Source organism: Zootermopsis nevadensis, unplaced genomic scaffold (genome assembly GCF_977971745.1).
Source record: "Zootermopsis nevadensis isolate Lab colony 2312 unplaced genomic scaffold, Znev_1.0 Znev_ptg000030l, whole genome shotgun sequence".
Classification (NCBI taxonomy): domain Eukaryota; kingdom Metazoa; phylum Arthropoda; class Insecta; order Blattodea; family Termopsidae; genus Zootermopsis; species Zootermopsis nevadensis.
Window position 1 is genome coordinate 20,000,001 of NW_028259162.1, and position 24,845 is coordinate 20,024,845.

General features: G+C 40.4%; 1 protein-coding gene across 3 annotated transcripts in view; it reads right to left on the reverse strand.

Annotated features, from left to right (window-relative positions):
• Window positions 1-24,845, reverse strand: part of LOC110835660 (uncharacterized) — a 146,498-nt gene that overhangs the window by 111,193 nt on the left and 10,460 nt on the right. For all 3 annotated transcript variants that reach the window (XM_087358598.1, XM_087358600.1, XM_087358599.1), the window contains exon 3: window positions 17,840-17,905. In XM_087358598.1, coding sequence (XP_087214724.1) covers window positions 17,840-17,905 — 66 coding nt within the window. The remainder of the gene's footprint in view (window positions 1-17,839; window positions 17,906-24,845) is intronic.

Here is a 24,845-nt window from a genome sequence, read left to right on the forward strand (position 1 = left end):
TCTGTAAGCTAAAAATGAGAGTACGTATTGACTTTTCGTGTATTTGGTCTCAGTTCGGAGAAGACTAATAAGATTTTAACTAAAAATTCGCCCTAAAATCCGTTATGATCCTCGTTACGCGGTTAGTTTAAAATTAAATGGTTCCTCGTCCAGGTATAATTACATTCAACGTTGTATTCGTTTATATAAAAGTATTTTTTTTTTAGTTCCCGTCGTCAAAAGTAGACTTTCTAACATGGCGACCGAATGTTAGTATCATTGAATGAAGTATAAAATTTCAAAACTTCACAAATTCTCAATATTTAAGAAATATGGAAACCACGCAAGAAATTTATTTAGTAATGCGTTACAAACACGTGTAACGATAATCCTAGAAAATTACTTGTGATTTCCCAACGACTGCGTCACAAATCTCCGCGTGTATTGTAAGGTTGGTATTTAGGTACGTTACATAACCTAGTACCACCACCAAAGAAGAATATGTACTTATGAAGTCGAGAGTTGTCTATGGTCATGGCTGTGCTAATGAGTGAGGTTGGAAATCAGGACAATGTTTTACACAAGGTCACGAGGCAGGATTATGCTGAAAACAACGGCTGGTTTATATCTCCAACAGCAAGGTAATCGTCAGCGCCACGAGACGACAACTACAGGAAATAATCTGTTCATCCTCTCATAAAGACATATTTGCGTGATACGACGTAAGTTTCGTGTTATTCTAATCAGTGATTACTGAATGATTTTAATGGTAGACGACCGTGGTTGGTACTACTGTTTCAGCCATCATCCGGATAGCCCAGGGGGTAACTAGGGCACGTTCCGACACGGCGAAGCTGAACGTACCTCCCACAGTATCGAAGTAACGAATGGTGGGTCTTTATTTCCACTTTGTACTCTCCTGTGCTGCTTAAGCAAGAACTTTGGCATTTTTACGTTTGTCACACTGTGTTTCAGACGAAAATGAGTCATGCTTTGTAATACACAGATGAAGAGCGTGGAATTATTTCAAAATAGTTTAAAATATTATGATTATTTTCACGAAAATAGACAAAACTTTTGAAAATGCTCCCCCCAAGGCTCCTTAAACATCGTTGGTGACGAAATGAAACCTAACCTATAATTTCTGACACCATAAAACAAAACGTAAAATGATTCATTGAATGCAATACGCGTTACACGCCTACCAATTTTAATTTTTATTTTGTTTCGGAAGATTTTAAATTCCACTCTGCATAGCAGGATTACAGATTTTGATTTTGTGCAGACCTCGGTCACCAAGGTCTGTTTATCACCCTGGTTACCATGGTTTCGTTGAGAGGGGGAATCCTCTGTTATGACGTCATCACCCAGCCAGACACCCCGCCCACGCGAAAGTCATCGACCCAGACATATCTGACGTCACTGGCGCCGTTATCACATGCGAAGATAAAATTCTTGCTAACACATCAGCGCTGTTACGCTAAGCTTGCAGTTCCTAACTCGTTTTCCACAAAGACCGGAAGAGGACGTGCGGTTCGCGAGCGGCATTTGTTTCCAGCATTATTTCGTGGCGAAAGCTATAAAGAGGAATACTTATCACACTGGTTGAGGATATTTTCACAAATACAGGAGAAGAATAGGATCTATGATGTCACACGCAAGGCATAATAAATATCACCATTTTCACCAGCACATCACAACAGCACACTCACATGACACGCCTTTCGCTCGGAGCTGCCCCACTAACTGAATTCCGGCCCGCAGTTCGCTATTAATAGCGTCTTATCCTGCATAGGGCTAGCTGCCAATATTAGCAGATCAGTGGCGGATACGGCTTCAGGTTAGGATCCAGACCAGAACTCCATTTCGTGCGGTACGCGCGGTTTATTGATGGTTCCAGAAGATTAGGTCATGTAGGATTGAAAATATTATTAAGCAATAATATTCTTTTAAAATTAACAGCCCCAAATTTACGGGCATGAAGAGCGGAACAGGATGTCGGAACTAAACTTATATCTGATTTCTAGAATTCTATTGTTCTTGCTGAGCTCAAGAAAATTTTGTTTTTGTATATTTATAATAAGATGAGGTGGTCTAGCGGTTAGAACGTTGGCCTTGTAATCCTGGGGGTCTCGGGTTCGATTCCCGGCGGTGCCCGAATTTATAACTTGTGTTGGGCAAGGCCGTGGTCTAGGCAACACGGAGTTTTCCTCCGTGGCATCCCAACAATTACTCCATTCACACACAGAAGAAGGCAATGGCAAACCACTTCTGGATCATCTGCCAAGAACGTATATGAACAGGTCCCAGTCCGAGAAAAGGATGGAAGGATCCTGTTCATATGGACCTGTCGTCAGACAGAACACTAAATAAATAAATGATGGCCACGGTGTTCTAGCGGTTAGAACGCTGGCCTTGTAATCCTTTGGTCTCGGGTTCGATTCCCGGCGGTGCCCGAATTTATAACTTGTGTTGGGCAAGGCCGTGGTCTAGGCAACACGGAGTTTTCCTCCGTGGCATCCCAACAATTACTCCATTCACACACAGAAGAAGGCAATGGCAAACCACTTCTGGATCATCTGCCAAGAACGTATATGAACAGGTCCCAGTCCGAGAAAAGGATGGAAGGATCCTGTTCATATGGACCTGTCGTCAGACAGAACAATAAATAATAATAATATTTATAACAAACTACCATGCACGTTACATCCACATGTGACAATGATTTATCAGTCAACATCGTAATTTCACGTATTGAAAGGGATAATTTACAAAGAAACTTCCGGTGCAGATACCCTATACCAAATTTCATGGAATTATATTGAATAGTTTCAGACAAAAACCCACTGGGAAGAACACCCGGACCTCCCGTGAGTACGTTAATTTTATGTACTACAGACAAAGAACGCGTGAAGTTGTAGGAATTTTCCTCGTGGTTAAACTGCGTTGACATTTTCAAATATCACTTTCATTTGCATGAAGCCCTGGTTGAAACGTGCTACAGGGAACCGGAAGGCAATCACTCTGAATCGTCCCAGTGTTACCACAACACAGCACAAACCCATCTCAAGAACCCACGAGGCAGTGGCGTTGTGGTTTGATGCAGTAATGCTCTGAGCTAAATCACGTAACGAGATTTCCAATCGACGTTGTGAACAATAAAATGTGTTAGAAGTTAGACGCTGCAGATGTGAGGTCTTGCTCAAACTTAGAGCTATTTAACCACACAGCTCAGACAAACTTGTAACACTCTCTTAAAATCCCCCAAAATTACAAACTATTTTCTGTGTATGTGATAACATATAATCCATTATTATTATTATTTATTTAGTGTTCTGTCTGACGACAGGTCCATATGAACAGGATCCTTCCATCCTTTTCTCGGACTGGGACCTGTTCATATACGTTCTTGGCAGATGATCCAGAAGTGGTTTGCCATTGCCTTCTTCTGTGTGTGAATGGAGTAATTGTTGGTATGCCACGGAGGAAAACTCCGTGTTGCCTAGACCACGGCCTTGCCCAACACAAGTTATAAATTCGGGCACCGCCGGGAATCGAACCCGAGACCCCATGATTACAAGGCCAGCGTTCTAACCGCTAGACCACCTCATCTTATTATTATTTAGTGTTCTGTCTGACGACAGGTCCATATGAACAGGATCCTTCCAGCCTTTTCTCGGACTGGGACCTGTTCATATACGTTCTTGGCAAATGATCCAGAAGTGGTTTGCCATTGCCTTCTTCTGTGTGTGAATGGAATAATTGTTGGGATGCCACTGAGAAACCGGGGAAGCCCCCGGAGGAAAACTCCGTGTTGCCTAGACCACGGCCTTGCCCAACACAAGTTATAAATTCGGGCACCGCCGGGAATCGAACCGAGACCCCAGGATTACAAGGCCAGCGTTCTAACCGCCAGACCATTATATAGGAAATAAATTTTACTTTTCGTCGTATAGCTATTAACACCATCCAATGTTATCATTATGTTTCACAAATTAGAGACTCTGGCCTCTTTTGGCTGAGAATCAGTTCTGAGAAGTTACGTAAATACAATCAACTCGCGGCATAACAAACATTAAAAGACTTCTCCCATCATAAGACGAGTGGATAATATAAAAACCTCTCCAAACATATGCTGGTTGATAGCTTCAATCCTTGTGTCTTCTATGCCAGATGTAAGATTAAATTGCCTTTAATTTAAGTCATACACGAGCTTCTGTCTGCATGTGAACTATCAGAGATATAAAATAATGTTAAGGGAATTAAACATCGAATGGATTCATTCATATGGCCACCGCAAACATTTATTTGCTTTTAGGAATCGAATCTTTAATTAAACAAGTCACATCTCATTACAAATGCCATAATCTCCCAGACATTCAAACACCCGTGATAATCAAAGCAAATAATCGAAGACTTCATGAAGTTTCCTGAAATTCACCTCAGCTATTTCGCGACGTTTTCATCTCGAGTTGACTTTTACTAGGCCTTCGTAAAAATCAGGTTCGAGTGACAATGAATGGACTCATAACAATTAAAGCACCAAATTATAATGAACATCCACTGACGTTGTTACCAAAACGGCGTCTTTCATGACCAAAATTTAAAACAAAAGAGTGTGCAACTCCGAACCGATCGCGCTTCCAGAAAATATTTAACGCGTGTATTAATTTCAAAGAATCTAAAATAATGTGAACAATATAAAAGAGATATTTTAATCGCGTTTAAAGAATACGTATGAAATATGACTACACGAGAGACCTGATATGGGATTAAATCCTTGAAACACAGTTTGTTTGTTTATTTAGTGTTCTGTCTGACGACAGGTCCATATGAACAGGATCCTTCCATCCTTTTCTCGGACTGGGACCTGTTCATATACGTTCTTGGCAGATGATCCAGAAGTGGTTTGCCATTGCCTTCTTCTCTGTGTGTTGGGATGCCACGGAGAAACCGGGGAAGCCCCCGGAGGAAAACTCCGTGTTGCCTAGACCACGGCCTTGCCCAACACAAGTTATAAATTCGGGCACCGCCGGGATCGATTCCCGGGGCCCCAGGATTACAAGGCCAGCGTTCTAACCGCTAGACCACCGTGGCTATGAAACACAGTATCTGACTAAAAGTACAATTAAATAATTTCCGGGTAGAAAGATGGATAAAATTCTGGTTCAATACTCTCGTAAAAACCACTAACCCCTTGTTAGAACCAGACATCGTTTCTTCGTAAAACCTGGGTTGAAGTAACCATTAACAGAGACATGCAATACTGAAGTAGTCATTCATGCTGTTAAGGATGCTAACTGTTTTGCCGACTAGTAATAAAAACGTGTGGCAACGAGTAGAGCAGGGCCAGTCTGCTCGAGTGGGCTATTTGCGGTACTCTTAACGATTCTGCTTGCCTCCATGAGAGAAAAAGCTATTTCCATGCAGAGCGAAACTGGAACCACCCCCCTTCCACCATCCTACGACTCTGCGGGTTGTGTTTGTGGTGTCACTTAACTCTCGTCTTGGTTTCTAGGCGGTGTTGGGTTTCGATATCAATTTCCGGGCGCCACACGAGCTGTAACTTGTTTGTTTCTGAGCAATTCAAAACGTCCCTTGGGTAATAAAAGAACTGGGTCCAGAGTAAGAGATGTCATTCAACCTATGACATTAAAAACAAACACTTTCTTTCCAGGATCGCTATGTTCAGGATTTCCTCTACGTAAGTAAAATGACTCCGGCGAGACATAACCTGGTGGTTATTGCTTTTGTCAGACTGAAACAGCGTGGAGCTCCACTAATCTGATGTGGGCGGCGGTTAGGTTAGTTCTGAAACCTTACAGAGGATAAACATAGACAGAAAACATAAGAATGTGTTAAATAAACGAACAACAGTCGTAATGGAAACGATTACGAAGTTCACAAGGCAAGACAGGATATTTGTAAGCAGAAAGTGAAACACTCGCCCTGATGATAGAGGCAGAAAGGGCCTTTGAAACGTCGGTAAACGTTTACCAACAACCCAGAAGACAGCAATCTTCAGACTCACCGCCGTGAAAACCTCAAATATTACGTAAACCGAAAAACGTTTTAGACAGCGTTTGGAAATCACAAGACCCAGTCGCTGTTAAGTTCAGTCGGGTTTCAGAAACATTAAAAGTTATGTTATTCCACCGATTCATAAATCTAGTTGTGAACTATAATTGTTTGCCCCTTTCTCGCAAAGTGTTTCCTATATAAATGAGGTTTTTCTTGTATGTCGTCACAGATTTTACAGAAATAACAGATTGATGTTAAAGTCGGATCCAAGCAGGATACTAACTAACTAGATGGCTTACCGAACCCGAAGGTTCATCACCGAATTAACCAAAGCCCTCCACCGGACCCTGTACTGGGCCAACAAAATCCAGTCTCCTTCAACTCCTATCTCCCATAGATTCCGCCTGAGATTATCCTCCCATCTACGTCTAGGTCTTCCCAGCGGTCTCTTCCCCTCAGGCTTCCCAAGTAGTGGAGCCAACCAACCAGATGGCTTAGGGAACCCGAAGGTTCATCACCGAATTAACCAAAGCCCTCCACCGGACCCTGTCCTGGGCCAACAAAATCCAGTCTCCTTCGACTCCTATCTCCCATAGATCCCGCCTGACATTAGCCTCCCATCTACGTCTAGGTCTCCCCAGAGGTCTCTTCCCCTCAGGCTTCCCAAGTAGTGGAGCCAACCAACCAGATGGCTTAGGGAACCCGAAGGTTCATCACCGAATTAACCAAAGCCCTCCACCGGACCCTGTCCTGGGCCAACAAAATCCAGTCTCCTTCAACTCCTATCTCCCATAGATTCCGCCTGAGATTATCCTCCCATCTACGTCTAGGTCTCCCCAGCGGTCTCTTGCCCTCAGGCTTCCCAACCAATACCCGGTGCACATCTCTCGCCCCATCCATGCGTCCAAGTAGGATACGACCCACAGAAATCAACATTCTTGGTCACTCTAGTTCATTTCAAGGTCGTATCAAAATTTCTTTGCATCCATAATATCTTTCTATTATTTCTATTACTTCAGACACAAATAAATTGTTGTAAGGATAATTAAAAGTACAATCCGAAGTAGTAAGTCTTCATGTTGACGAAGATAACGGGTAATAGTAAACACGCAGGCCTTCAGCCTGCTCAGCTGATTCCTTGCATTAAGCAAACAATCAATAAACTTTAATTTAAGCTTCAGAAAAATTGGCTCTTGTATTAAATCTGTGTGAACGAACATAAGATTCGAAGTCGACGTCGGGGGGTCGTCGGACAGAGAACGAGATGTTTCAACGGAGCGCCTTCTTAATTTTATGAGAGTTTGTGGAAAACTCATTGACAAGCAAGGCTGTGGGCTGGATCACTGCCGTGGTATATTCAACGTATCGATCCCAACGGCGCATGAATCAGGAAACATTTCGTGTTCTTTGAAATAAGCGTCGTCTCCAATTCGGCTTTGAAGTGCCACTGGTCCCAGCGTGGGGCCTTTTTCTCTGTTCCTGACCCCCCCAGGTGGATTTTCACTTATGAATCTTCCTGGGGGCAACAACGACATAAGAGTCTTGACTTACCGCAGTTCCAGTGGACCTCCAGTATATTAAAATCGTGTTTAGAGGCGGCTGTTTTAAGTCTAACCAATCATAGATTTTTAAATTAAACAACGTAATGATATTAATGCAAATTGTTCGTACTAAAATTCACGCAAATATACGAAAATATTAATTTTTTTTTCAAATTAAATAGTTAAAGGGCAGTTGCAAATTTCAAATCAAACAACTTTAAAGAGGTATTATACGAAATTGCTACATTACGAAGACTATTATGGAGATTGTACATAGGGGAATTTATTGTGTTACGACGTTTGATAAGAATTTAAGTTCACCTGATTCTTTTATTAAAAGGGATACAAACTGTTTCATTTTATATAAATATATCTCTGTGTTGGCACTTAAAAAAGAAATCTAAACGGATTAGAACTGTAGCCATAATGATACCGAACGTCGTGAAGTGGTTAATAGACTGAGTCGATTTCGGGATGTCTAGTGTTCAAATCTCGGTACGGAAACCAGATATCCTGACTTGAGAATTTTCGTGATGTGGTTTTCCTCAGTCCCTCGAGACAATTTCCGGGATATTGACTTCAAGTAGGCTTCAACGTCTTCTTATAACATTCTTTCCAATTTATATTTTTATTAATCATCCCTCCATACGACGCTACAAGGACTGAGTTGTTGTCAGCGTTGCTGGATAAATAACGATGATAATTTGTGTTAGGTGATCGTAATTAATTGAACTGTGACTTATAACCTAAACGTAAATTCCATCGCTTTTTTGGCTCGAATTCAGAGTTAGGCATGCGGTGAAAAAGTTGTTTTGACATTTTTTTGAAAATTTCGAAATCCAGAGACCTAAACGTTTTTACGATGTGTGTTCAGGGATATCAGTCATTAAAATTGCTAATTTTTATTATATTATGCCAACTTAAAAATTATATTCATAACCTCATGCAACACGTGCTACTAAGATGAACAACATTCAGGTACTTACAATGTTCGGGCTGAGGGAATCACTCATTGTGACCGGAACAACATCATTAATACAACAAAAACAACAAATCCCTGATGAGTGATATCACACAGTTTTGTTCAACCCTGTTCATTATTATCACAACACTGCACCTGAAACAGTGGCACTTCACTGACGCTTACAAGAAGCTGGAGACTTTTTTTTTTTTTTTTTGGGGGGGGGGGGGGGGGTTTACACAAACGTAACAAAATTTGAACAGAAACTGTTACAGTATATATCGTCGATATTACGTTAGTAAAATAATAGTTTCTGTCTTTGGTTTGTATATTTTGTTCAATTTACCAACTTTTATGACAGAAACAAAAATAACGAGAGAAAAAATCCCCTAAAACGCAATTATAATAGGAAACGATTATAATTAATTATATGTTGAAGGAAAATATTTAAATTAAAGTAAAACTGAAATTAATTAAAAAAAATTTGTTAACTAAAATTGTCGGATTAAGTCGTTAATATCAGAGCGTGTTTAAATTCCGTTGATGCAATAATGCAAGTTGTTTTATTTTTGTAAATCCTCTCGACATTTTTTTTTTCGGAATTCGTAACATAATTTGACACTTTCACCAAAATATAATCCCACATTCTTTACAGCGTTTTAGGTCTAATAAATCTCAGACAAATATAGATCAGTTTTTTGTGGGGGGATTCTTTTAAAACTATCCCTACCAAAAATTTAAAAAGAAACTATATAAATGATTTTGTATGCACTTGCGAGATCATAGTTTTTAATCCCTTAATTTATACCAAAGTTCACAATTTTTTTAAAAAAATCACACTGTTTGTTAGGCCTGCCATAGTTCACGTAGCCCATCTGTCCGAGGAGCCAAGAGCTCTAATTTCGGTACACTTGATCTAAGATCGAAGATCACTGCGAAGCACTGAACTGCAATGCGGTATCTAGGATCTGGCGTTCAACATTTATATCGTCGGTACACGGGGACGCGAGACCACACCTCCCTCAGCTCTCATTGGCTAGACACGCCTACTTGAATTCACAATGCTGCAGGATCAATTCACCTTGAAGTAAGGTCACAACTTAAAAATGTGATACCATTACTCTTTCCACCGCATTTTTTAAAAATATTTTTAAAAAATTGAAATCGAATTCATTGGAGACACAAAGCCAAATTTCTTGTTCATGTTTCGAAATTTTGTTCGCGGGGGGGATACCTGCCCGTCGCAACCACACAGGACAATTCAACACCGAAAAACGAGGACAAACGTCCGCGCCTTCACCGGGATTCGAACCACGCCCTACACCGTCCAGCCAATGAGGTCGGCACTGGAATCCTAGTTGTGGGAAACAAAACGCAGTTATTTCGCAGATGATAGGCAATTGTCAATCAGACACATCTTCAAGGTAAAGCCTACACTGATTACAATCTGAATTATGAATACATTCTGTAGTACGAATAAATAGCACGCGCATTTTAATTTATGGATTGTAAATGGGATTTATAAAATGCCTCACGAGCCGTCAAGTATGGATAGAATCTAAGAATTAGACGGGGGGGCCACGAAAACTGTGCACTCATGATATCTAACCATTATTCTGGAAACAGGACGAGAAACGATTATAGTACACATGTCCTGAGGCAATCGATTTCTGGTCGCGGTCTAACATGCATTTTAAAGTCATTCTATTATCGATTAGATCAAGTTTCAACTTAAAGTTACTGGACTAGCATATACAAGTTTATATCGTTACATAAACCGACACATTATTTGAACTAATATTTGAAAATCTGGTACTTGTGGGTTATCGGGGCACATCGCTTTAAAAATAGGTTAGGTTAGATTAATGTGTGTGGATAAATGAAACATACTTGAAGGTTATTATATTTTATTTCAATAAATGACAACTAACCTAACCTAACCTAACCTCACATAACCTAATCTAACCTAACCTAACTTAACCTAACCTAACATAACCTAATCTAACCTAACCTAACCTAACCTAACCTAACTTAATCTAACCTAACCTAACCTAACTTAACCTAACCTAACCTAACCTATTTTTAAAGCGATGTGTCCCGATAACCCACAAGTACCGAAAATTTTTCTAAAACCTAGATGGCTGTCTTCTGGGTTGTAGCGCTGTGTAGTCTGGTAGAAGTTAACCGACGTTTCGGAACTCCCGACAGTCTGTCAGTCGTCTTTTAACAGTCGAAGTGCAAGGATGTCTTTTTCACGAGAGCAAAGAGTGTTCATCGTCGAACACTACCTGGCGTCTCGTTCTTAATTAACTTGCCAGAATGAATTTAGACATGCATTTCCCGATTCTCCTGAGCCAAACAAATCGACAGGACCTCGTCTGGTGAACCGTTTCAGTGACAAAGGAGTTCTTCGCCGGTTTGCACCAACATAAGGAAAACAGGGAACGCAGTGTGGACATTTCCACCACAGTTTTAAAACTGCATTTTGTTTTCTGATTCGAACAGAACATGTGTCAGGAAGGGATGGCGTGACTTTCTGATATCCTAGTTTCGTTTAACTTGCGGATTTCTTGTCTGCAGTTGGAATTCGCTTTCGTGTTTCATATTTTAGAGATCCTTCTTTATTTATGGGGTCTTCAGTGGCCGCGCGGTCTGAGGCGTGGGCCTTGTGCCGCTTGGTCACTGGGACCATGGGTTCGAATCCCACTCAAGCCATGGATGTTTGTTGTGCTGTCCTGTGTACAGGTAGAGGCCTTGCGACGGGCCGATCCCTCATCCAAGGAGTCCTACCGAATGTCTATAGATCGAGCCAACGAAAAGTTGAGACCCGCAGTGCTCAGGCACTTGAAGAACGGGTCGTTCCCAGTATTTATTTATTGCTGATTTCTCACGTAAAACTCTCCCCTCTGCTGGATGTACGTCAGCCGAAAACACCACGAATATGTTTGGAAAACATCTGGTTCCATTTAACAATATTTTAAAGTAAATGTGTCATGGTGTTGGCAGCCTTTCATTTATTTTATTTCGTTCAGGATAAAGTTTTGATTCTTTACTATAATTTTCTTATTGATATTGTTATTACGTCGACTGGTTTTTCTTCAGTTACCTCCTGTGCTGTGTCTGATTGGTCATTCAGCTGTTGCTGCAGTGTAGTAAAATAATGAAGTAATTTGGATTAAACTGGCTCAGGGTAGTGTTTAATTAACGGCTTTAATTTCGGTCGGTGCTGAACCATCTGACTCTAGGTCGATTCTCAGACAAACGACGCAGTTGTCTTCTGGGTTGTTGCGCCGTGTAGTCTGGTAGAAGTTTACCAACTATGGATATATCGTTACTCGCTAGCATAAAGTTAGTAGTCTCAACCTCCCGGTACTTGAAGACATTTTTGATGTGTTCATAAAGAGAGAAATCCTAGAGTCTTTGCGAGTAATCGAATCTCGATCATGGAGTCCGGAGTTAGCGGCCATCAAAAAATTAATCACACATTTCAATGAATGAAATAAAATTTGATAATTAATTAGACTATTATATACATCAGCACTGACATCATAATAAATGATGAGATGATAATGTTGCGTCATATTGTGATAATTATAATTGTTTAATTTTAACCGTCTAATCACAATAAAATATTTTATTAAATATTAAAATATTAAAATATTATAAAATATTATAAAAAACCACTACAAACATTTCACCCACGCAAGATCACACTATACGCGACATACATTTACGAAACAACATTGAATGTGATAACAAAGTAAAATTGATCTAGAAGAGGATAACTTTTCGATATTTAATGGACATCTGACGAAGGATTGCATTTAGAATATTACATTTAAATTTATATTGATTATACACCTGAAGATGGTTCATTGAAAACCGAAACATGTCGTGAAAAAGATGATGCTCTAATTGTAAATCGAACATTTCGATAGAAAGAGCATCATTTTAATATATTTTAAATATTAAATGTTAATTGTAATAATAATATTTTAATATTTTAATATTTAATAAAATATTTTATTGTGATTAGACCGTTAAAATTAAACAAATATTATAAATGATATTATGGTGCCATCTGTTAACTAAACAACACACTAAGTTCCACTCGTAAACACAAGTCACGGAGATCTATAACAAGGTTTATATTCGTATTATAAATTGTAAACATGTTTTTTGGGACATTCTGTATCTGGACCGAGTCACGTGAGAGTACAAGTTTTCATAAGATATTCTTCGTGTTACAGCAAACATTGAGACGCCCTTATTGAGATGCAATAAATTGATTTACGTTTTTTTCTCGTTTCTAGTCCACGCCTGAAATTACTTGTCTGTCTGTTTGTCTGTCGTTGCGTTGTATAAATTCAGTCTAATGATCTCGCTGGTAAATGTCAGCTTGATCATTAATCTACGCATTAGCTCCAGTTAGTCATATGGCTACGTAATAATAGTCCCGGTAAATTGCTTGTTATTTCGGAGAACCAGCTGCATCCAAGAATAACGATTGTACAGTTCGACGTAATAACTGATATCACACAACATCCTCTTTCAACCACCATTTATTTCAATTTATCCCTTCATTATCAGTACTAAATTGTTAAACAAAACATTGAACTGATATATATTAATTAAATCTTGTCCGTCTAATCACAATAAATTCTTATTAAATATTAAAATATTACAATAATTAACATTTAAAAATATTTAAAATATTAAATGATGTTCTTTATCGAAATATTCGATTTACATTAGTAATGTAATGTAAATCGAATATTTCGATAATATTTTAAATGTTAATTATTGTAATATTTTGATATTTAATAAGAATTTATTGTGATTAGACGGACAAGATTTAAATAATATATATTTATTATATCACAATATGACGCAACTTTACCATCTCATTGAACTGATATTTGCTGTCTTCTGGGTTGTAGCGCCCTGTCGTCTTTGTACATGTTTATCGACGTTTCAGAGGTCCCTGCTGCCTCTATCATCGGCTGGATGAGTTATTGAGGTATCAAGGACCTCTGAAACGTCGGTAAACTTCTACCAGACTACACGATACAACAACCCAGAAGACAGCAGTATTAACCTCAAATCCTTCTTAGTGTCTTCTTTAATTCTCCTCAAAACGCACTTATGAACAAGTTTTTGTTTATCAAATAAGCGATTCACGTGTTTCAAACTGCATTAAACTTTCTTTTTCTGTTTGTGTCAGATGCTAGTGCAGAAATATTTCGTACGTGTTATGAGAAATGCCCTACATAATTTATATTTTGTTCTAGAAAAGCGTTGAGTAGAAATTTGAGTGCCCCGTTCTAGTGCGGCAACTTCTCTGACACCTCTGTGTTGCAGCCTGCCTTTCAATAGGCTTTATGCACCGTGCAGCGAGATGAATCACAAATGACGTTCTACATCAATAGGTAAACTTAGTCTTTTGCCCATGCAGTGTAGATAAGGACTCATATACGTCACACACACACACACATGGATGATCACAATGCGCATTTCATGTCAGATTTAATTAAACAGACACGTGAAACTATGGGTTACATTCTTTTGTTACAAATGTGATTCTAATATTTGATACAAAACCAAGCAGAATACAATTGCAGCTGGAATGGACGTTTCGTAACACGAATGGCTTTAATATAAGCTTCGTATGAATACGAATCTAATGTTTGCCCTCCGGCTGTGATATTAATAAAGTCCATAATTCCTAATTTCAAATACGAAGCACATGCAGATATATGATACGTCTAGTATGCTGATAACGACGCCCGCAGATCAGTTGAGCGTGGCGTATTCAAAAGTCTGTTCATTCCCCTTAGCACCGTCACATTGCCTCAGATGTGCGCAATGTTTTGTGGATCAATACAGTGTCTAGACGCCACCATCCGCATCCAGTGATTTCAGGGTTCCCAGGGGAAGTCAGACACGGATTTATTGTTATTGTTCCTGTTTAAAATGGCTATTATTATTATAAATTTTCTTGTTTTTCTTGCCTATCCGTGAATAAATTGTGGACATAATATGAAGTCCTACATGTCTTGCTTGCACGTTAAACATATTCTGTATTTTATAATTGTCTGTTATTTATATATGCTTCTCAGGAACTTAAATACTTCAGTATAACGTTATATAGTTTTGTAAAAAAAAAACAGTTTTTATGTTCTTCTCAAAAAATACTTATGGACTTGCGTTGTTTCTCAAATAAGCTATTCATATGCTTCAACCGCCATTAAACCTTTCGCTGTTTGTGCTAGATGGCAGTTCAGAAGCATTGCGCATGTGTTATGAGAAATGTCCTGCATAATTCATTTTCGTTCCAGAACAGGGTTGAGTAGAAATTTGAGTGCGCCGTTCTAGTGCGGCAACTTCTCTGACATCTCTGTGTTGCAGCCTGCCTTCACTAGGCTCCATGCACCGTGCAACGAGATGACTCACAAATGACGTACGACCCTCATTTAAAAACGTCATTTCCCTTTCTGCGTGTTTCACTTTTCACAGTTCTTAAGGTAAGAAAAATTATCATCTGTAACAAGCGTGTTATATCACCAGCTGATAAAATTCTCCAAGATTTAATGTCCCTAAACTTTTTTTATTATTATTAGTGTTCTGTCTGACGACAGGTCCATATGAACAGGATCCTTCCATCCTTTTCTTGGACTGGGACCTGTTCATATACGTTCTTGGCAGATGACCAAGAAGTGGTTTGCCATTGCCTTCTTCTGTGTGTGAATGGAGTAATTGTTGGGATGCCACGGAGAAACCGGGGAAGAAGCCCCCGGAGGAAAACTCCGTGTTGCCTAGACCACGGCCTTGCCCAACACAAGTTATAAATTCGGGCACCGCCGAGAATCGAACCCGAGACCCCAGGATTACAAGGCCAGCGTTCTAACCGCTAGACCACCTCATCTTATTATTATTTAGTGTTCTGTCTGACGACAGGTCCATATGAACAGGATCCTTTTCTCGGACTGGGACCTGTTCATATACGTTCTTGGCAGATGATCCAGAAGTGGTTTGCCATTGCCTTCTTCTGTGTGTGAATGGAGTAATTGTTGGGATGCCACGGAGAAACCGGGGAAGCCCCCGGAGGAAAACTCCGTGTTGCCTAGACCACGGCCTTGCCCAACACAAGTTATAAATTTGGGCACCGCCGGGAATCGAACCCGAGACCCCAGGATTACAAGGCCAGCGTTCTAACCGCTAGACCACCGTGGCGGTCTTGTCCCTAAACTATACCGCAAGAATTCAGATTGTAAAACTTCTCATAATGCGATATTCTTCCCCGTTCTGTTACTCTCTCTCTCTCTGCTTGAAGTAAGAATTTTCTGTTTAAACATCGTCATATCATCAGGTAATCACAAACTATCAGTGACAGACGAGGTTTTACACCGTATAAAACCGGTGACATTATAATTTTAATTTAGAAGTTAATTTGTCTTCATGAATCAAACCTTTCTCAAGATGGCTATAGTGTTTTCTTATTCGTTATTTTGACATCATCCTTTCCCCCTAGTCATTCAGCTCCCCTTACGGCAAACATTTGCAAAGGTCAAAGTCAGGATATAAACATCCATCAGAAGACTCAGCGAAGCTAAACTGGCACTAATTACAAACAGTCTCTGACCCACAGAGCAGAAAGGGCATTCTTAGCTCGTCGCCATTTTCCTACACTCGCTCGGGTAGACGAAACTGAGTGTAATCCACTTCAAAAAACGGTTTAATGAAGGTCAGATTCGCTATTGCAGATCTCTGAACTGGTTTCATAATAACCTCACACATTACTACGTGTCATATACGAGGTGCGATCGGAAAGTTTCAAGACTGCGCCTATAAAAACCCGTACACTTATCTCAGGTATTAAATTCATCCATAACCCTCGAAGTAGTTCCCCTGGGAGTGAACACAACGATCCCAGCGCCGCTGCCAAGCCTGGAAGCATCCCTGGAAATCTTTCTTTGTCAGCCTGTCAAGCACCATCTGCGATTCTGCCTGAATCTCTTCTATCGTCTCAAATCTCCTTCCCTTTAGCTGAATTTTCATCTTTGGGAAGAGGAAGAAGTCACACGGAGCCCTAGAAAGGAAGTTGGGGTCGGTTCTTGCAAGATCTTTGAGTTCCTGACAAACGAGAAGTCGATTCTGCTTCTGGTCCTCAGACAGGATGCGTCGCATGTGGAGTTCTTCCTTTAGAATCAGCTGACAGGTCCCATAGCCTATCCCAACAATGTCGCACAAGTCGTTGATGGTACGACGTCGATCTTCGTAACATTTTCGGGCGTTGTGCTCGAAGATGGTCGTCCAGAACGCTCGTCATCATCGACAGAGGTTCGGCCATTTTTAAAACGTGAATGCCACACAAAAGTTTGTGCACGACCCATTGCGGACTCCCCAAATGCTTGCTTTAGCATTTCATAGGTTTCCGTAGCCGTTTTGGCGAGTCTTCGGCAAGAGATTCAGGCAGAATCGCAGATGGTGCTTGACAGGCTGACAAAGAAAGATTTCCAGGGATGCTTCCAGGCTTGGCAGCGGCGCTGGGATCGTTGTGTTCACTCCCAGGGGAACTACTTCGAGGGTGATGGATGAATTTAATACCTGAGATAAGTGTACGGGTTTTTATACGCGCAGTCTTTAAACTTTCCGATCGCACCTCGTATTTATTAAAACTTCTGCTCTACTTAATAGTACCACGCAAAGAGAAGAAATATAAAGTTCTCATTGTACCCAAGTTCCAAGCTCATTTTTCTCGTGGATGAAAATTCTTATAAAACTTTTATTCATCGTCCATAACTTCATTTAGTCATGAAGCAGAAAGTTTTAATTAATACAAATAACACAACAAACTTACTATAACAAAGATCAGTGTTTATACTGCGAGTTTTCAAAATGAAAGATTGACTTACTCCATATGATATTTCTGTTAATTATTCTGTTACTGTAGTTTGTATCTTTAAATGACACTTTAAATATCTGTTCTTTAAAATCCACGTGGAATCATAAAACATATCCGATGCACCTGCCATATTGTTTTACTATGTTCATTGAAAACATTTCCTTGACAACAGCTGAATGTTTTTCGAAGATCTGAAGCCAAAATCACTTAGGTCGTTATATTAAATGACGCCAAGTACGCGCGTCCGCCATGTTGTTGTTAAAGATTAAAGTAAATTAAGAAGTACGAGATTTACGTGGCATCTAATGGAATGACGAATCCGTGTATCAAACAAAGAAGGTATAAGAATTGAAATTAAAAGATGAACAAATTGACTCGGTAATGAGACATGAGTCGGAAACATGAAAGAAATGTGTCATGCATGGACGATACCTTCAGAGCTTGGCCGAACGTCTGATCAGAGAAGAAGACACACTCCTCTTGTTTACGAGCGGGAACCTGAAATTATAAGCAGAGAGAAGAGCTTAGCAAAAACACAATACACTCAAGAATGTGATGACGTGACGTTATTTTATTTAGTGTTCTGTCTGACGACAGGTCCATATGAACAGGATCCTTCCATCCTTTTCTCGGACTGGGACCTGTTCATATACGTTCTTGACAGATGATCCAGAAGTGGTTTGCCATTGCCTTCTTCTGTGTGTGAATGGAGTAATTGTTGGGATGCCACGGAGAAACCGGGGAAGCCCCCGGAGGAAAACTCCGTGTTGCCTAGACCACGGCCTTGCCCAACACAAGTTATAAATTCGGGCACCGCCGGGAATCGAACCCGAGACCCCAGGATTACAAGGCCAGCGTTCTAACCGCTAGACCACCTCATCTTATTATTTATTTAGTGTTCTGTCTGACGACAGGTCCATACGAACAGGATCCTTCCATCCTTTTCTCGGACTGGGACCTGTTCATATACGTTCTTGGCAGATGATCCAGAAGTGGTTTGCCATTGCCTTCTTCTGTGTGTGAATGGAGTAATTGTTGGGATGCCACGGAGGAAAACTCCGTGTTGCCTAGACCACGGCCTTGCCCAACACAAGTTATAAATTCGGGCACCGCCGGGAATCGAACCCGAGACCCCAGGATTACAAGGCCAGCGTTCTAACCGCTAGACCACCTCATCTTATTATTTATTTAGTGTTCTGTCTGACGACAGGTCCATATGAACAGGATCCTTCCATCCTTTTCTCGGACTGGGACCTGTTCATATACGTTCTTGGCAGATGATCCAGAAGTGGTTTGCCATTGCCTTCTTCTGTGTGTGAATGGAGTAATTGTTGGGATGCCACGGAGAAACCGGGGAAGCCCCCGGAGGAAAACTCTGTGTTGCCTAGACCACGGCCTTGCCCAACACAAGTTATAAATTCGGGCACCGCCGGGAATCTAACCCGAGACCCCAGGATTACACGGCCAGCGTTCTAATCGCTAGACCACCGTGACCTAACATAACATAAAAGACCCATCATTCTAACCGGAAGTTAAAACGAAGAACGCGAAAGCCCATAGGAACTCCATAACAGCAGCAGCAGTAGCATTTGGAAACAGAACAAATATGGAGGTGGATAAATGATTCCGGTGAACCCCAAATTACGTTTATGGTACCAACATTCCGGTGGTCCACATGAGTTACAGTAACCCAGGACACATGTAGAATTTGAGGTTCTCACGGCGATGAGTTTGAAGATTGCTGTCTTCTGGGTTGTTGCGCCGTGTAGTCTGGTAGAAGTTTATCGACGTTTCAGATGTCCTTGCTGCCTCCATCACCAGGACGATGATGATTATGACCATTTTACGCTCATAATAACACTGTACATTATTCAAATAAGGTAGTGTCGTTAAAAATTCTAAGAATCAATCGCTTTACAATTGACAGTCATCCAACCGTATCCTTTTCATCATCTTAATGATGGAGGCAGCAAGGACGTCTGAAACGTCGGCGCAACAATCCAGAAGACAGCCAATATGGAACTACAAAACGAGAGGAAACATGAAATAAAAGTAGGTGTTAAGCTGTCACGTTGGAAGCTGGAAATCTCTTTACTAAAGTTTGCGAACAAGTTTCATGTTCTGCTCCCGTGATCTTCAGTCGTCGGCAGAGTAGTCTGAAGGCAAGAGACTGTCACTTTAAAGCCTTAAAATGACCTGGGACACACTTCATCTGGGCTCTCGCTTCGAATTTTTACAAACGTCTACCACAAGTTACGCGCTGAGCCCTGATGATGCAGACAGCAAGGACCTCCGAGGCGTTTATAAACTTTTGCTACGACCCATAAGACAGCCATCTTCTCAATAAATTCCGTTTGTTTCGAAAAGAAATAACAATCCACGTCATTTGTTGTGTCCTCATACATAAATGACTGCAAAAGCCTAGCTCCGAATTCTACAGTCCACAGTTATGGCACATCTCCAACAGCTCCGCTCTCTTGTTACACAATAACTGTTCTTATGACTCTGAATATTCTGCTTACTTCTCAATAGTCACTTATGTGACACTAATTTTATTTTTCCATTAACATCTAATTTCATACAGAATTTTTTTTGTAGTTTTACTTTCCTTCTCCGTCTTTCTACGCTAATTTTTATTAATTAAATGCATATCTTATTAGCAACAATTTTTACACGAGGGGCCACTACTGAGACACAGAAAGGCAAAAGATTTGAGCTTCACGAAAAGAGTTGCTGCACTGTACAGACATGGACCAAAATGAATTAAGGCCAGCAACGTTTAGTGTTTAGCTAAAACAAATTTAATTAGGATCAGCTGCACTATAAAGACGTATGAGAGGTCAGTAAAGTTCTCTCCCTCATAATACAATTTTATACGCTTCGTGCAGAGAACGCATAAACCGATTTATGGGATCGCTGTCTGTCTGTCTGTAGCGCCATTTTCATTCTAAACATACAGAATGTAGCGGCCTTCTGTTAAGCGCGCCTCCGTCGAATTCGTTAGGTTTTAGGTTCAAATTTTCACTCGGAGACCCTGACATAAGTTCGTGGTTGTTCCCAGTCACAATCTTAGTTGCTTGCAGCGTCAATAAATGCCTGAAGAATAATTAATGTAAATTAGTATGAATAATTTGTCAGATTGAAATAAAATCTAATTTCATAGATCTTTATTTTTTTTTTATTATTTAGTGCTCTGTCTGACGAGAGGTCCATATGAACAGGATCCTTCCATCCTTTTCTCGGACTGGGACCTGTTCATATACGTTCTTGGCAGATGATCCAGAAGTGGTTTGCCATTGCCTTCTTCTGTGTGTGAATGGAGTAATTGTTGGGATGCCACGGAGGAAAACTCCGTGTTGCCTAGACCACGGCCTTGCCCAACACAAGTTATAAATTGGGGCACCGCCGGGAATCGAACCCGAGACCCCAGGATTACAAGGCCAGCGTTCTAACCGCTAGACCACCGTGGCTTGATACTCATTTACTCATTATTAATTAGGACCAAATATGGTAACCAGGAATACAATGAGTTGGAAATTTAGCTCAGTTTTGAACGTCTTATCACAGCATAAACGAAAGTTTTTGTTAGTTGTCACGCGCTGTAAAATAGCCTTCAGAAATTATTTGTGTCGAATGAGATGAGTTGATACACTAACTATGCACTTTGGAGGATGTTGAATTAAAAGTTCTGGCATGTTTTGAGGGGCTACCGAAAGAAAATGTTAAAATTTCCAGTCCGGAGAGTCAGCCGACCGGTTTTCGGGCTTTGTATATTCAGTTAAGAAGTCAGACTGGGTTTAGTTCATATTTGAAGCTTGCTTCCTGTATTAAAGTGAGTTTAAATTAAAATGATCATCGCCCTGATGACGGAGGCAGTATGACCTCTGAAACGTTGGTTAACATCGACCAGACTACACAGCGCAATAACCCAGAAGACAGAAATCTTTAAAATGATATACATTAAAGTTTTGTAGAGTTTTTAAACCACATTTTTTCAGTAAACTCAGCAACGAAATAAAGGTTTAGTGTAACTCGAAAAATTCGAAAATACTGTTTGTTGACATTTTATGTAGAAGCCCACAAAGATATTCTTGGTTCAGTAAAAATATGAATACTGTCATTTGTACCACGTGCGAACAAATATTACACTCGAGATTATAAAAAAATTATTCCATACGTTCCGCACAAGTTTAAAAACAGCAATTCAAAGTTTTCAAAAGCAAGTAAGTCTATCTTATTTCATTTTACACACGGTCTTAGAGAGCTAATATGACACTTTCCAAACACAGAACTGAATAAATTTGCATCAACAGAAATTGTTCCCACTTTTGGTAGACATTCAGCGCCAAGGATTAGCTGCAGTTTCTACGTCTCTGTCGCAAGACTGTGTGTGGAGTGTCGCAGTGCGGAGGTCAAAGGGTTTGCTCAGGAGGAACTCCTTGAGAATTTCGGGAAACTTCGTATTTTCCTTGCTGTTTGCACACGTCAATGTTAATATTTGGACAGTAGCTTAAAATGTTCATAAAAGCTGGAAATAATTTTCAGAATCCCTTTCAGTACTATTCTAACATTCAGGAGTGTCGAAATAACACGTTCTCAAGTGATCTTGAGAGCACAAAGTCTCGTGATACTGAACGAGGCATTTATTGGTCGATGTTTCCAAAATTTGCGTCTGTTCCGCGGTGTGGGGAGGTGAGTCTTGAAGATCCAAAATTTTCTTGTCAACCCAAATATTTTTAGATGAAATTTTAAATTTTAAAAATTTGCATATGGAATAGTTTTTGGATTCTATAGCATGAAGAGATTTGCAGTTAATAATTTCTTTAAAATCAGAAGAACGAACCAGGTTTCTCCGTGGCATCCCAACAATTACTCCATTCACACACAGAAGAAGGCAATGGCAAACCACTTCTGGATCATCTGCCAAGAACGTATATGAACAGGTCCCAGTCCGAGAAAAGGATGGAAGGATCCTGTTCATATGGACCTGTCGTCACACAGAACACTAAATAATAATAAAAAAAATTATTATTAAAGGAAAAATTTATTCCAGCGTTATTACTAAAGATTCTGAGCAAATTAATTTTGTGCTGATTCTCGCATAAGAGGAAACAGATCCCTATGGCAAAAATACACGAACTCCCAACTACGAAATAAATTTATTCCTTGCGACTATCTCACAAAACTGTTGAATTAAGAAGTTACGAAATCTAGCACACTCCAAATCAAATTGTTTCTGATAGGTACAAAAAATCAAATTTCTCTAACAAATGAAATAAACAAAACTTCTCTTAAATAAACGAATAAACATCGAAATACACGAAAGGTAATATCACAATGGCCAATTGGCCAGCTATAACACAGGCAGCGTCGTATCAAGAACGGAAGTTTATGAATATCACGAGAGATATAGTCAGTCAGGATATTCAGAGGCCAGAGGTTAGGCAACGACCTTGAACCCCGACCTCGACCAGCAGTCTGGTGTAGACATGAGCTTTCGTAATGACGTCATCGCTACACCGCAGCACTTGGACCGCAAAGGGGAGGGGGGGGGGGTTCTGACGCCAATGCAGCTGTCATCCACTGCTGCAAAATTTCGACGCTGCATTTCGGACAAGAGCCATTAGGTGTCTCTTTTTTTTGGTTAAATCGCTCGCCGATGTGATGCAGTAAAGCTGTCCCACTATGCGCCATGTAGGCGCTTGGGGGGGGGGGGCGGGGAGGTCTAGCTCCTACTCAATCTTGACCTCGGCACTATCGCGGCAGAGTGAGGACATACGATACCGCTGGCTCGTACAATGAGGCCTGTGACCCTTTATCAACTGCACTAGTTATGCAGGGCAGATGACACGATAATATGTGAATAATATATGAAAAATTGTGTGGATGGAAGTGATCGTGAAGATCGTTAATGCACAATCAGAACCCTTGATCGGGACGCCGAATAATAACCACAAAAACCACAGCAAAGCTGATCTCAGAGCCGAGTTTTGAACCCAGGATATTATAGAACACTAATAATTAGTGCTAACCGCTAACCAAGCAGTTAACCGCAGCGTTAATATTCACTATATGAAACGGCAGTTTGATTCTATAGTTTGTTTCGTACGTTCGGAGTTTATTTTCAGCGAAAGCTGTCTAAAAAGTTATTGTAGGATAGGATGGAAAATCGGTGAAGAAATGTGGCTGAAGGCATCACGGCGAAGGATTAAGAGGAGGTTAATGGAGACCCTGAAAAGAGAAAGAAGGATTTTGAGGTCAATATTAGTCAAAATTTATGGGGAGGCAGGCATGACAGGCCTGTAGAATTTAAGGATCTCATGGCGGTGAGTCTGAAGATGGCTGTCTTCTGGGTTGTCGCGCCGTGTATTCTGGTAGAGGTTTACTGACGTTTTAGAGGTCCTTGCTGCCTCCATCATCACGGCGATCGCCAGACTACACCGTGCAACAACCCAGAAGACAGCCATCTTTTGGTAACAGGCCTGTTTTATGACAGTACGTAGTAATTTATATGGAGAGAGTCAGAAACGCGAGGAGGATTGTCGATCTGAAAGGCGGACATTCGAAGCGGGTGCTTCCAAAAACAAAGCTGCTGAGTCAGTTCTGTGTATCAGACGGAAATATATACATATTTAAATGATAAGAATCAGAATAAACACTGATGGTAAAAGGAAATCGGACTTGGTAGTTTTTGACAAGTCTTCAACAAGAATACATAATATGAAGGAGATGGTTTTGAAAAATATGTTTGAGGTTGGTACATGCAGAGGAAGTGAATGGAAAAGGGGAAGTTATTAAAACCTAACTCTTTAATTTCTAACCTTTCTCAACCGAAAAATAAATTATTTATCTTTCTACTGTGAACGTTCTCAATAGGAGAGTGACTCTGTGTAACTTGACATTTGTACCTTTTATTAGCTTCCAAACAGGAAAATTCATTTCGATAAAATGTAAATATGAAGACCAATAAGGTGTATAAAGTCTCATATTAAAAGTGTCTTATCCAAAATTTGATTATACGTCATGCTTAAGGCAAACATTTTAAAAGTCTAAAAATCAAAGAAACTATTAATACGGGCCTCATATATTAGAATTGCAAAGGCTCCTTCGAAATGAATGTTTTCAAGCTTCCTTAATAAAACGAGCTTTCAATTTCTATAGCCTGTTCTTAGAATTAGCCCGGAACGACAAATCGTAGTCGATACGATTTCTGTAATGACTCTGCTTTCTGAACGCTGTCGGGCAGCCAGGCGCCAGCCTCTGAGCCTCATGACACTGCAGCACGCAATACTTTAACGGTCACACAGCAGCGGATCAATGTAGGCCACATTCTTCGCCCCAAATGTATCGCTGCTTGCGCTGGTCTCCTCAAATCGTGTTTAAATGTTGCCCCCAGGTCGCGGGAGGGAGGGGAGGATCAACCATGCGCAGTCCACGA